General features: G+C 40.2%; 1 protein-coding gene across 1 annotated transcript; it reads left to right on the forward strand.

The window, feature by feature from the left end:
- The first annotated feature begins 4,164 nt into the window (after positions 1 to 4,164).
- On the forward strand, positions 4,165 to 5,664 carry LOC120104398. The gene is made up of 2 exons (XM_039115416.1): positions 4,165 to 4,974; positions 5,210 to 5,664. The coding sequence occupies exons 1-2, from the start codon at positions 4,169 to 4,171 to the stop codon at positions 5,394 to 5,396; spliced, it is 993 nt and encodes a 330-aa protein (XP_038971344.1). The 5' UTR covers positions 4,165 to 4,168; the 3' UTR covers positions 5,397 to 5,664.
- The last annotated feature ends 6,734 nt before the right edge of the window (positions 5,665 to 12,398 follow it).

The raw sequence follows: 12,398 nt of genomic DNA on the forward strand, positions 1-12,398 counted from the left end.
AGATGTGAAAACTGAATTTGCTTCAAATATTGCCCAGTAAACCAATATCTCTGTCTCCACCTCTTATAGATCTTTCCCCATCCTTATAAATTTTATTCCCTTCTTGTTCAAGGGTTAAAAAAAGATATCCCAAGAAGCTTCAGCTGTTATAGGTCTGATGTGCTTGACAGATGTAGTCCCATATGTTGGGTACTATATTAAGGAAAGAAATCTTGATATTCCTTAACCACGAGGATCTCATATTTCTTTCCCCTTTGAACAAATTACTGACTCTGTAGATCTTGTAGTGAGATCAAGATATAAAAACTAAACCGCTTCGACTACCTAGAAAATATTGTTAAAATGATAACCAACTAGTAGGCCCCAAAAGCTTAGATTGATAGTGAATAGGTCAACAATATATGCTAGACTTAAAAGCAATAAATTGATAGTGAAGCAAGCATGAAAAAAGTATTCATAAGTTCTTGCAAAATAAGATCTTGAAACCTATTCCATTTCTTTGGAGGCTCTGTCAACTTTCTGTGCCATTACTAGAAACAAAGAAATAGAGATCTGCAGCTTTTCCCTCTGAAAATTCAGGATCAATTCAATTTCAACGATAGATTGGAGAAATAGTGTTCTCAAGAAGATTTCATGAAAGTTTGGGACTTCTATTTGAAAGACTTACTTCTGCTAACCTTCTATTCCATTTGTAGAAAAAAAAATCTAAAACTCAAATCACTTCAATTTTTGAGGTTAAGGAGAGTTTGTTGAAAAAGGTAGTTGTTTCTATCTTTTGATTAGTATTTAGTGTTGTCCTTTTTGTTTTTTGGTTGTAATATTTCATTATTTTTTAGTCCTTTTAGGTATGTATTGCTGTTTGAAAAACTTCAGAAAAGAAAAATATTTTCCAAGGAATAAGGTCTACCTAAATTTGGAAAAGCTTGTTTAGATTTCCCATAAATCAAACAGTTGGAAACTCAGTTTTTCCAAATGTTTTGGTTTTCTAATAAAACCAAAAGTCGAAGTTTTTAATATGTTTGCAATATACAAATCTGAAATAGAAAATAAATAATAAAAGAAAGTTGAAGTATTTAGATTGATCAAGGCCAACAAACATGTGATGCATTGACATTGTCATAACTACGGTCTATGAAATGATGGCTCCTTATATACATCGATCAAATGGAATAGTTGAAAGGAAAAAAAAAAATCTGAACTCTTATCAAGGGTGCGCAAATGAAAAGGATTGTGCAATGTACTAGCCCTTCTATTTTTCTGGAATACTAGTCATATTTATGTCTATTATTAGGGCATGCTTGGGATTTTCCATTCATGATTCATTAGTATCGGGTCTGTCCAGTATCGGAGAGGAAGAAATATTTTTGGTGATATAAAGAGCAAAGTTGGCTGCCAAATTAAGGCTGAAAGTTGGAGAAGTCTAGCCAAAGTTGAAAATCATTCCATTTGAATGGTAGAATTTAACACCTATTGGTTACTCACCAATGCAGAGTTTTGAGATTTGGATAGGTGGTAGGTGGAGATTGTGCAATGTGAATGTTGAGATTGGTGCATTATTCAAAAAGTCCTACAACAGCAATTTTAAGGATTCTAATTATAAATTGTTGCATCCAATTATTCTGAATATAAATGGCAAACTGCTGTAAGGATTTGATCAATAAATGACAAGTCTATTAAGCCATCCAGAAACATAAGCACGAGCATGCACACGTAAAATTTAAAGCATGTCAAAATAAAGAAAAATCATACCGACCATCAAGAGAAACATGCATATATATGCATGTACATGTAAAAGTTAAAACATATTAACTAAAAATAAAAACTTGTACAAACTTAATCACCTTATCTTGATCATGTATTCAAAATATTATTTCATCTATTTGAGAATGCGTAGCTTCTTGGATCCTCATTCACCATATATTCTAAATTCCTACTTAGGGCGGCCTCTGATATTATACATAGAGGGGAATCCACCAATTTATAAGATATTAGCTGTAAGTTTAACAATTATTTTAAATCTAATAGATCAAACATGTGGATAACACTAGATAAGTATGGGAAAATTTTGTTATGTCCAATTCAAGTTTTCATGCTAACTGTAAGTTGCTATTTGTTGCTGTATTTGATGGACAACCTACAGATAACACTAGGTGAAAAAAATTGTATATCTGTTTCAAGTCGGCAAGTGCATTGTAAGTTGTTCTTCTTCCTGTTGGTTGGATGTTTTGAGTAAGATCAGAAGTCGTTTGCCTTTCCTTGTTTTCTTTTCCCTCTCGTATTTTTTTTATCTTTTTTTTGGTTAAAATGTGCAGTACAAGAACCTTTCATATTTTTATCTATGAGCAAGTCCATATCTGCTAGCTAACTCCCCATACCTCATGGCTTAAAAAAAAGTAATCTTTGAACTCAATGAAGAAGGAGAATCTTGATCCATATCAAGCCAGTTGCAGTTACTCATAACGAGAACATTTTCGACAAAATAAAACCCCAGTCACAGTTACCAACAAAGAGAACATTTTGGACAAAACAGAAGTCTTTTCATATCAAATCCAAGAATTGTTTTATTACGGACAGAATAATGTGATTAATATTCCAGATAAAATACAAGGATATCTTTCGATATCCAAACACAAGAAGCACGGCATCCATCATTTCCCCTGTAATACGGAGAACTATCATTCCACCCGTAACACGACCTCTTGTATAAATATGAAACACTAAGAGCTTAAAAATAGAGGCCGTATTGTCTTCTCTAACATGCTTCCAAAGCATAGATGGAGCATCTGGGACAATTTGACCCTGGGTACATACCTCCTGGACCATAATTCCTTACCTCGGACGGTAAACTTCACCATCTGCTCGCCGTCAAGCACCAGTGCGATGAATGATTCGTTCGTAAACACAATTCACCCTTAATTCCAATGCAGTCGCTCTATTTCCTGCTCAAAATCAAATCAAAACACCATAAGAACCGCTCGTTAACACTAGCCAACATCCACAAGAGTTCAAAGGAAGATCGTTCTACATACTTATGAAGTATTCGATTATACATCTTCCCTCCTTAGAGAAAACCCCTGGGAAAAAATGTGATGAGCGCTGAGCGGGGATCCTCTGGTGCGCGCGCAGCTCGATGGCTGTACAGCCTTGCCAACTCCGGTGGCAGCTCAAGCGGGGGCGCCTGCACCCCCACCCTTCTGGACTCTTCTTCAGCAACCCTAACAGCTTCTTCCTACCCATCAAGCAATGCACACAAGTTGTCATCAAAGATGAATGCGCCCACACGGTACAAGATGTGGACAAGCCCCCTCACTGCGATGTCTTTGTTGAAGTAGAAGAACCAAAGATCGATCGAGCGACTCAGTGACGAGCGCAGCGGTGAGGGGGATCGCCAATCTAGCGTTCGAAGGCGGCGAGGCGTCCAGGCGGAGGCAGTTGGGGATGAACTCATGAGCCTCAACAACAAACTGGATCGGGACGGTGGAGCGCTTCCTGCACTCCATTACGTAAGTAATGACATCGATGCCAATTAGCTCTAGCCGCGACCATGTTCCGATCAATCTCAGGGAATCTTCCGACGGCAATAACGTTCTCGAACACTCTGCGATCGAGCTTGTGGAAGGCAATGCATCTCTCACCGAGACAGCCATGGAGATCAGAAGAAATGGAGACGGTGAAGGGATGTTGAAGCGAGTTGATTTGGAAAGTGGAAGAGGGAGAGGTAGGCAGGGCCTCGTCGTCTAAATTTGTAGGGTTTGAAGGGACGCGTAGGTATCTCTCAGCGGGAGAGCGGGCCGCCTCCCCTTGTTACAAACCTGAGGCTCCCCGCTCTTAATTGTATTCCACTCTATGCGGCGCCGGTTGCTTACGTAGCGAGTTCTCATCCAACGTGGCACAGAAGAATTGGGTGGACTCACGATGCTGGACAATTCATAGGTCAGCCACGTCGGACTATAACAATTTTGCGATCCCTCTCATGCATTTCCTCCGACCCATAGGGGGGTGTGGAAAAGAGATAGCCAGATACATTTACTACGCTCCAAACAAAAAAGCCCGGCACCCATTTTTCACGGGTCCTGATTGGCAAGCAGTGATGTCCGAAGTAACGCCTAGACTTATCACTTGCACTGTATCTCACTATATAGGCGCTGGAACCTCCATTCCATACCATATGCCATTGCCCAAGACCCTAACATCATCAAATCGGTCTCAGATCGCCGTCCCCACCATCAGTCCGGCGGCCATGGAGAGGCCCAACCTTAGCCCCCTTGACCTGAAGCTATTTCACAGTCTTGAAAGAGCGTTTTTCCGCAGGCTGGTCGGCAGGTTAGGGCAAAATCAAGATAGGATGATGGCGGTCATCGCTCTCTGGCTGTGGTTTGAGTCAATCGGCCACCATGATTTTATCAGGAATGTTGCTGCCTACCCCAACGAGGTCGTCCTTGGCTTCGTGGAGGAAGCCGACGCCTGCCTCGAACGCCTCCTCGGCGACCAGGACCCTTACCGGGGGGAGGAGCTCCCCTTGACCAACTCTCTCATAGCCGAGCCGATGATGCTCAGGTTCTTCGAGTACCACCGGATTGTTGCTGTCAACGGGGTGCGCTACTTCTTGCAAAATGTCTGCGAGATCATCTTCGACGACACCCTGACCGAGCGGGTCGCGCAGGACGCGGACCGGCTGGGAGTTCTCGAGAGCAGACGCCGCATCAGGCCGCACGGCGAGGGGACGAGCAAGCAAGGGGCGATTCTAGGGGCAGCCACTTCGGTGGGGGTGCTGCGTGCCGCCCCGCCGCCGGCAATGAACGTGACAGCTGATCTGAAGGGCGGTCTGGTGCCCCCACGCTCCATGCTGAATCCACTGGCTAAGCCATGGTCCCCGGCGACGGACCCCTCCCCGGAGGACCAGAGATCCATGTTCATCACCTTCTCTAGAGGGCACCCTATCAGCAAGGAGGACATACTAGAGTTCTTTACCGGGTAAGTGCAGATGATAATTACAGAAGTCGATCAATTTTAATTTATATATTAAATCTCTCTCATTGCATCTCCAGCTTAGAAACCCATCCTTCTCTTTTCCCATTCATCCAGGCTTTTATACATTTCTTTTGTCACCTCATCACCTGCATAATTGCACAGGCTGTATATATATATATATATATATATATATATATATATATATATATCTAAAATCTAATACTAGACTTGGTTGCAGACGATTCGGGCCATGTATCGATATGATCATGATAGAACGAGCTCCGATGGGGGGGCAGCCGATGTACGGGCGGGTGGTGTTTTCGAGCACCTCGATGATCGCCGTGGTGTTGAACGGCCAGCGGACTGCGAAGTTTATAATAAAAGGGAAGCATCTGTGGGCAAGGATTTATATTCCTCGCCCGTAGCTTTTTGGGGGGATGGGATGAAGAAGGGCAGCTTCGTTGGTGAGGGTTAGGGGAGGAGTGTAGCGTTGAAGGACAAGGAAACCGGTGGAGGAGAGAGTCTCGCAGAACTGGGGGTCTCACGTATTAAGTGCTGTGTTGTCTGTGAGAGAGTGCTGTAGGTAATTCCCTCCACGTGTCTCAGACGGCCTTTCTCTTTTGTGGCTTCCTTTTATGTTTTTGTTGTCACCGTGCGACCTCATCGATTAGAAATAAAAGACGAAGCTGTCTATATGCAATCTCTCTCCCTCTCTCGCCCCTCTCAGTATTAGGAGTATCTCTCTCTCTCTCTCTCTCTCTCTCTCTCTCTGTGTGTGTGTGTGTGTCTGTGTGTGTGTGTGTGTGTGTGTGTGACATGATGCAATTAAGCCTTCGAGGAAGCACTAATAGGAGTATTTGTCGCGGAATCACATGTCTCTCCCTCTCTCGCCCCCGTCTGCATTAGGAGTATATGTGTGTGCGTGTGTGTGTGTGACATGATGCAATTAAGCCTTCGAGAGGAAGCACTAATAGGAGTATTTGTCGTGGAATCACATATGCGAGAGTGGGAAAGTTTGCTTTAATTCTGTCCCACCCTTATCACGATCTTGACCATGCTTTCTTGTTATCGTCGTGTGCACACAGATAGAGAGTCGCACACAATTAAAGAAAGAGAGTTGGAAGGTGTACGCGTTGGCTGCCTAAGTGGATCTTCGATATGCATAACGAATGCTACAGGCCAGCTCAATCATTCTGAAGGGTGACTCGGCTATGGTACTCAGTTGGATCCAAAGGATCCGAGGTGTGCTGGCTTGGATCACTCCTTGCTTCGAGATATCTGGGTTATAGTAAGAAATGAAGGAGCCTTTCAGGTGAAGCATGTATTTAGAAAGGCTAACGAAGTTGCAGATTAGGTGGTTGCCTACGTAGCCAGCCAATCCGGAAGTACCATGTAGGCCAGAGAGAGGGAGTTGCTTCGGGCACTCTGCGATCTTTTGTTTTCTGAGTTTATTGGATGTTCGTACACGTAATGTATGAAATATCTGCTTTAGTAAAAAAAAAAAAGTGTATGTGTCCAGTTTAATCAATTAATAACTAGTTGTTTGCAAAATGTTGAATAAAACAAGTAATGCTAATTCAATTGAAAGCCTTGGAGCTGCTCGGATTCAAGGACGTATTAAACTTTGCAATAATATGCTGATGACACATTAATATTCTATCTTAATGCGAGGAGGGTAACATGAGCAACCTCAAACTCACGTTATGAATCAGTAAAAATGAGCGGCTCTCCCTGATTTCCAGAATAGAGAGGAGATTGGCAATTTGACAAACCAAATTTCTTTCTTAACATGGCCGGCTAACACTAATAAATTCAGTACTTATAGCTCTTCCTTCATATTTTCATGAGCTTGTATAAGTTGACAGCTTGGGTAATCAAAAAGATTGATGGATACAGAAGAGCCTTCTTATGATTAGGTAAAGAATCAACTCTACTTGATGAATTGGAAACAAGCATGTAACAGAAAAGAAGAAGTGGATTGAGAATCACAGATCGACCAGAGCTTATGAATCAATCCCTGTTAGCTAAATGGATTTGGAGATATGTTAAAAAAGAAAAAGCGAGGAAAATTGTTACTACTTGGGACGGCAAGCCGTGTAAGAGAATGTCATATACTTGGAAGAATATACTTGCTGCTCTACCTACATTTTGGAACGGCAGTAAATTTGAGTTAGCTAATGGCAAGGATATCAATTTTGGGGGAGATAATTGGCTAGATAATTCACCACTTTGTCATACACTCCCCGATTTATATATACCAGTGTTGCAGGAAGAAATGGGTAACAATGAACTCATAAAGGAGTTAAAAAAGGCATTCGTTTTGGCAGATTAAGATAACAAGACTACTAACATGCATGGAAGGCATGCATATAATGACATGGGAAAAGTTGCATGACAGGCTCTTTCGGCATCAGGATAGAGTTCACCAAGTCATTTGGAATGCCAATGCTGCAAAGATGGCCTTAGATGTCCAGTTTCCAATACCTTACGTAAGCTGCCAATCCCTCAGAAGATCAAAATTGGTTGTCTTAAAAATCATTTATATCCAGGGAAAATTTAAAGAGAAGACTAGGAAAGATGCAGGAGGATGTACTGAATGGGGAAAATGAAACAAATCCACTGATTACTTATTTGTCGGGTGTAGGTTTTTCAAACTCGTGCGCACAAAAATTCAAAGTATCCTCATTCAACTCCCTTATAAACTTTAGGTTGGAATGGAGGAAACAAACTAATATTCCGAAGGTTATTGAGCCAGCATTCCATGTATTAATGGCAGCCATTTCATGATCTTGCTGGAAAGAGAGAAGCTTTGAAATCTTCAACAACCAGCTAGTGTTCCAGATAAGATTGAAGTTGTTCAACAAATGATCCATGCTTGCTCTCAAAAACACCTCCATTAATTATGTCTCTATAAGTTATGGAACATTAGAAATGTAGTCTAATAGTGATGAAGTTTCTCTTTGTTCTTTCTTTCTTTTTCTATTCGTACATTCTTCTCTCTCTAATAAAATCGAGTGGCTTTGCCTCCCTTCAAAAAAAATAATACCTAGTTGTTTGCCAATTCACCTCTTGCCCGTTAAGATAATTAAGTTATAAAGTTTTGTCCTTCTGTAACTTAAAGCTTCTGACAATTGTGGTTAGTTTGTTCCTACTATCCACGCTCCTATACATTTCTCCGGGTGTGGTCAAAGACTAAAAGGCATTCATTAATAAAATATAATTTTAATCAATTAATCCCAAGAAACATGAAAAACTCTTGCAATCAATGATATTTGTCAGCTTGCCTTCATAAGGAATTATAGTTGTTTGCCAAGTAGAAGTCTAACCGTTTCCAAAATTTCATCAATTGTTAGAATCCATTGATATTTGACATGGTCTGCAAAAACAGCACCACCATGCATGTCCTCAAATCAATATTTGATTATCTTGTCCGAAAACTTATTAGGAATTATAAGAAGCTTCTTCCCACTAAGATGTTATATTGTTTATTTAAGAAGGTTAATTTATTCATTTATGAAAATATTTGAATTGGCATACAATGCAAAAGCAAGGGTGGAGGTGGGCATCTTTTATATTTATTGCTTAGGTATAGATTGATTTAACCAAGACTTCTAGCAAGTATTAACAGGTGTATGCTTTATGGATTATTTGGAAAGATGGGAAATTCAGTCATATTTAACAAAGTTTTGCTGGATTCACTCTTGCCCACTGAATTGACTGAAGTGTGACACGTTGAAAATGGATACTTAAGAGAAAATTATGACCTCCAGAAATTGCACTTCAAGATCAAGTCCTACTTGTGACTAAATTCATTCTAAAACCACATCCTAACCTATCCAACATGATCAAATTGGTCCACAATAAACATGATAATCCTAGTACTCTTTAGGCTCTCCAATTTCCATTTAGAAAGTAAAAAAGAATATAGAAAAGACATTGAAAAAAGAATAATCACTTAGAAACAATAACCAAACAAAAGGGTTATCCTTATGCAAGTTCCTATAGTAAATTTAATATATTAATCAACATCTATATATTGAAAAATAGAAGGTTTGAATTTTAAAATATTTTCTTCAAAGTTTTCATGTTAATTCTTTACCAATATACTCTTACCACAAAGATAAATCGCAGCCAAAGTCCATGCATTGCATGTCTCGAGTCTGCAATTACACAAATCTCCCTTCAAGAATTCATTGCAGATTCAACATGGTCTTGGCTGAATATTGACACCAAAATTAAGTTTCATGCAATGCCCATTAGGCCATTTTGTATTATGACATATCCACTATTAAGATGGTTATAAATCTTTTGGGAATCAGGGTTTACTACTAAAATCAATGAGATGCTAGAAAAGAAAGCATGATTAGAAAATTTTAAATGATCACATCATGTTATTGAGGAACTTCTAAGTCATTCAGCTCATCAACTTACCAAGTCAACCGTTAAGCTAGGGACTGGAAAATGATTAATAGAATCCAAACCACAAAGGGACTAACAAATAATTCTCCCCATCAACCTCATGAGTCATGAGTTGGCGACCAGAGAATTTGAAGGGCAAATTATACCTAAAAAAAAAAAAAAGATCCAGAGACGCTGTGCCAAAGGAGGATTCCCCTTCCTTTATGCGACTCCATCCCCCACAGCTCTCAAAGCACTACAAATCATCCGTCTGCCTGCACCGATCTCAAGGCGATCAGCAGATGATCCAACGGTGGTTTCACGTGAAGGAAGGGGAATCCTTCTTTCGTGCGAAGGATACAGCCCGTTCCTCCGTTCGAGGCTCTTCCTTGCTCATCGCTTGCTCCGACCCCGACCTCCTTCCCCACCACATAAATGATCACCCGCCGGATGTCCTGCCTCTCGCCGCCACAGCCGCCGCCGTCCAGCCTTTGTCCCAGCCGCTCCTCTCTCAGCATGAATGAAAGGACCAACTCTTCCTGTGGTGCAACGAAGCTAGCTCAATCCTCCAGCTTTGCAAGCTAGCCTTGAGGTTCTCCCCACCTCTCAGCCCATGGGGCATCCCTCACCGGCGCGTCCTGAGCTCGCATGGTGATCGACCCCCACCTCCGCGTCCCGCAGCGCCCCCATCGACCTCGCCGGCGGGTGCTTCACACTCTCCACTTGCACCATCACCAACGTTTCCTCCATCTCCGCCGCCACCACTTCTAAACTACAGTCAGCAGCCACATAATAACAAGTAGACACCAAAGTCAAATACATCATTTTTTAGCAAGACTTCTTGAGTGATAGGTATGTCTTCTTTCTACTACTTATTTGGTATTGTACATATTGCTTCTTCGTGCCTATGTTGAATGGAAAGGAATTCAAATTATAAGTTGCAATTGGACAAGAAAAGCCATAAGCATACAATAATTTGGTAAAATTATTTTTTCTTTCTTTAGCTTGATCGGAGATTCCTATTATTTCAATAAAAAAGATTAGGCTTGGCGAGAAAGAGGCATTCGCTACTTCTGAATAGGCTATATATACATGCTTGCTCGAACCGGTGAACCTCATGGTATTGTTGCGGCATGCCTGCGTGGGTTTGTATCAAGGTTTCTAAATCTTGACCAATCTCGTTTATCTTAGTGGGCATGGTAATTTAGAAAATCTAGGGAGAACCGAGATACCGAGGTAAATCCATACCTAAAAACTATATTAGTTTAAACAGACTCCAAAACTTATTAATTGAAAAATTAAGTTAAAAGAGATAAAAATATGATCGAGAAATATTGGCCAATATCTCGAGTGTTATTGGTTTATATCAGCAGAGATTATAGAACCAAGATTTATACATATATCCTATTGGTAAATGATTAGTATCGGTATAAACCAAGATCAAGGCTGTTTATAAAAACCTTGGTTTGTACGAAAAAAGCATGAGAAATATTAAAGAAAAAAGAGGCTCTAAACTACCTAATAGATGTCTTCATCTTTGGCGGCGACAATCTATCTTGCTAGAGATACCAGACTCTATGGCTATATGACAACCACATGCCATCGATATTTTATATTTATGTGGATGGCTGCTGTTGCGCTATTATTTGGCATTATAACTTGTCTTGGCACTATGCGGGATCGTGCATCAAGCTGAGGTATTGGGCCCAAAATGTAGGTCTATGTTGTTGGCAACTAATTTTCAATACGATACATACTTTTCTATTGTAGTATCTCTCATTATTTATCTGATACTTTAGAAAAAATACTTTGCAACACTAATAGTTGTTGGCCTAAGTTCCAAAAATGTACTATCGTCTCATCTCATATCTTTTCATCATTGGAAGATTTGGAGGAGCAGAGAATGAAGAGAATAATGGAATCATGGAACCATAAGAATCAGGGGATGAGTGATCTTTTTTTATTAATATTTTGATTTCTGCACAACTTAGCTGAATGATGACTTATTTAATATACTATGGCTTGGGCATTCATGTAATGAATGTGACGAATGTATGGATATATAATAAATATAAGAATATATGTTTCCATAGCCATTACGTGCATATTATTGTGTATACAAGTTTGACATTGTTAAGAAAATCAAAAAATGGTTAAATAACTGATAAAAGATTACGACTGGGGGCCTCGTCTCAACCCTTTTTAGAGAATACAAGAAATATGGTTTCCTCTCATCCTCGTCTAGCCTTTTACCATAGCCATCAGATCTTGGACTCACCTTCCCTTTAATTAATCCTAGCCCTTAATCTATTCCCCTCCTTTTATATATATAAATCATATGATTCATGTAAGGACTTTAATCTAGATTGTGGTGAACAAATACTTACAGCAACATTTTTATTTTGGGGGCTCGTCATCTATTTTGCCCTTTTGGGATGATTCTCGCACACCAACATATAGTGTAATAACCTGTCTTAGGATGATGTGTATCTGTGCATCAATATAACATACACCCTAATACCTATCTGAGATGTCCCACAGAACCAGTAAAGCATCAAAACACGATCCATGTCTGTCTCCAGACCACCTCTGCAGCACCTCAGTTCCCTACACGTGTGACTCAACAGGCTGGAACATGCAAGCACCTCAGTCCTACAACGTAACACTGCCAGGCTGATACGTGCAAGCACCTCAGAACTCCACAGTGTTCTTTAAAAAGATGCCCCTTGTATTACGACATGGTCTCCTTTTTATTTAGAGAGAGTGATTTTGAGAGAGTTTCTATAAAGCATGGCTTTTAGACACAATTGCACCATTTTTTTTCTTCTCCTAAGTTTGGCATTTCTAACTATCAAGATTATTTCTTGACATGTTCTCTCTTTTTTCTTTTTTTTTTTCCTGAGCAAATGAAACTGCGCTTATGTGCAGATTTGAACTCCTGAATACTTGTGTGCATTTTGGACATGTTTTAAATTACACGAAAGACGACCAGCTTTAAATTAAACATTCTAATCATAACAAAGAAGACC

Source organism: Phoenix dactylifera, chromosome 2 (assembly GCF_009389715.1).
Source record: "Phoenix dactylifera cultivar Barhee BC4 chromosome 2, palm_55x_up_171113_PBpolish2nd_filt_p, whole genome shotgun sequence".
Taxonomy (NCBI): Eukaryota; Viridiplantae; Streptophyta; class Magnoliopsida; order Arecales; family Arecaceae; genus Phoenix; species Phoenix dactylifera.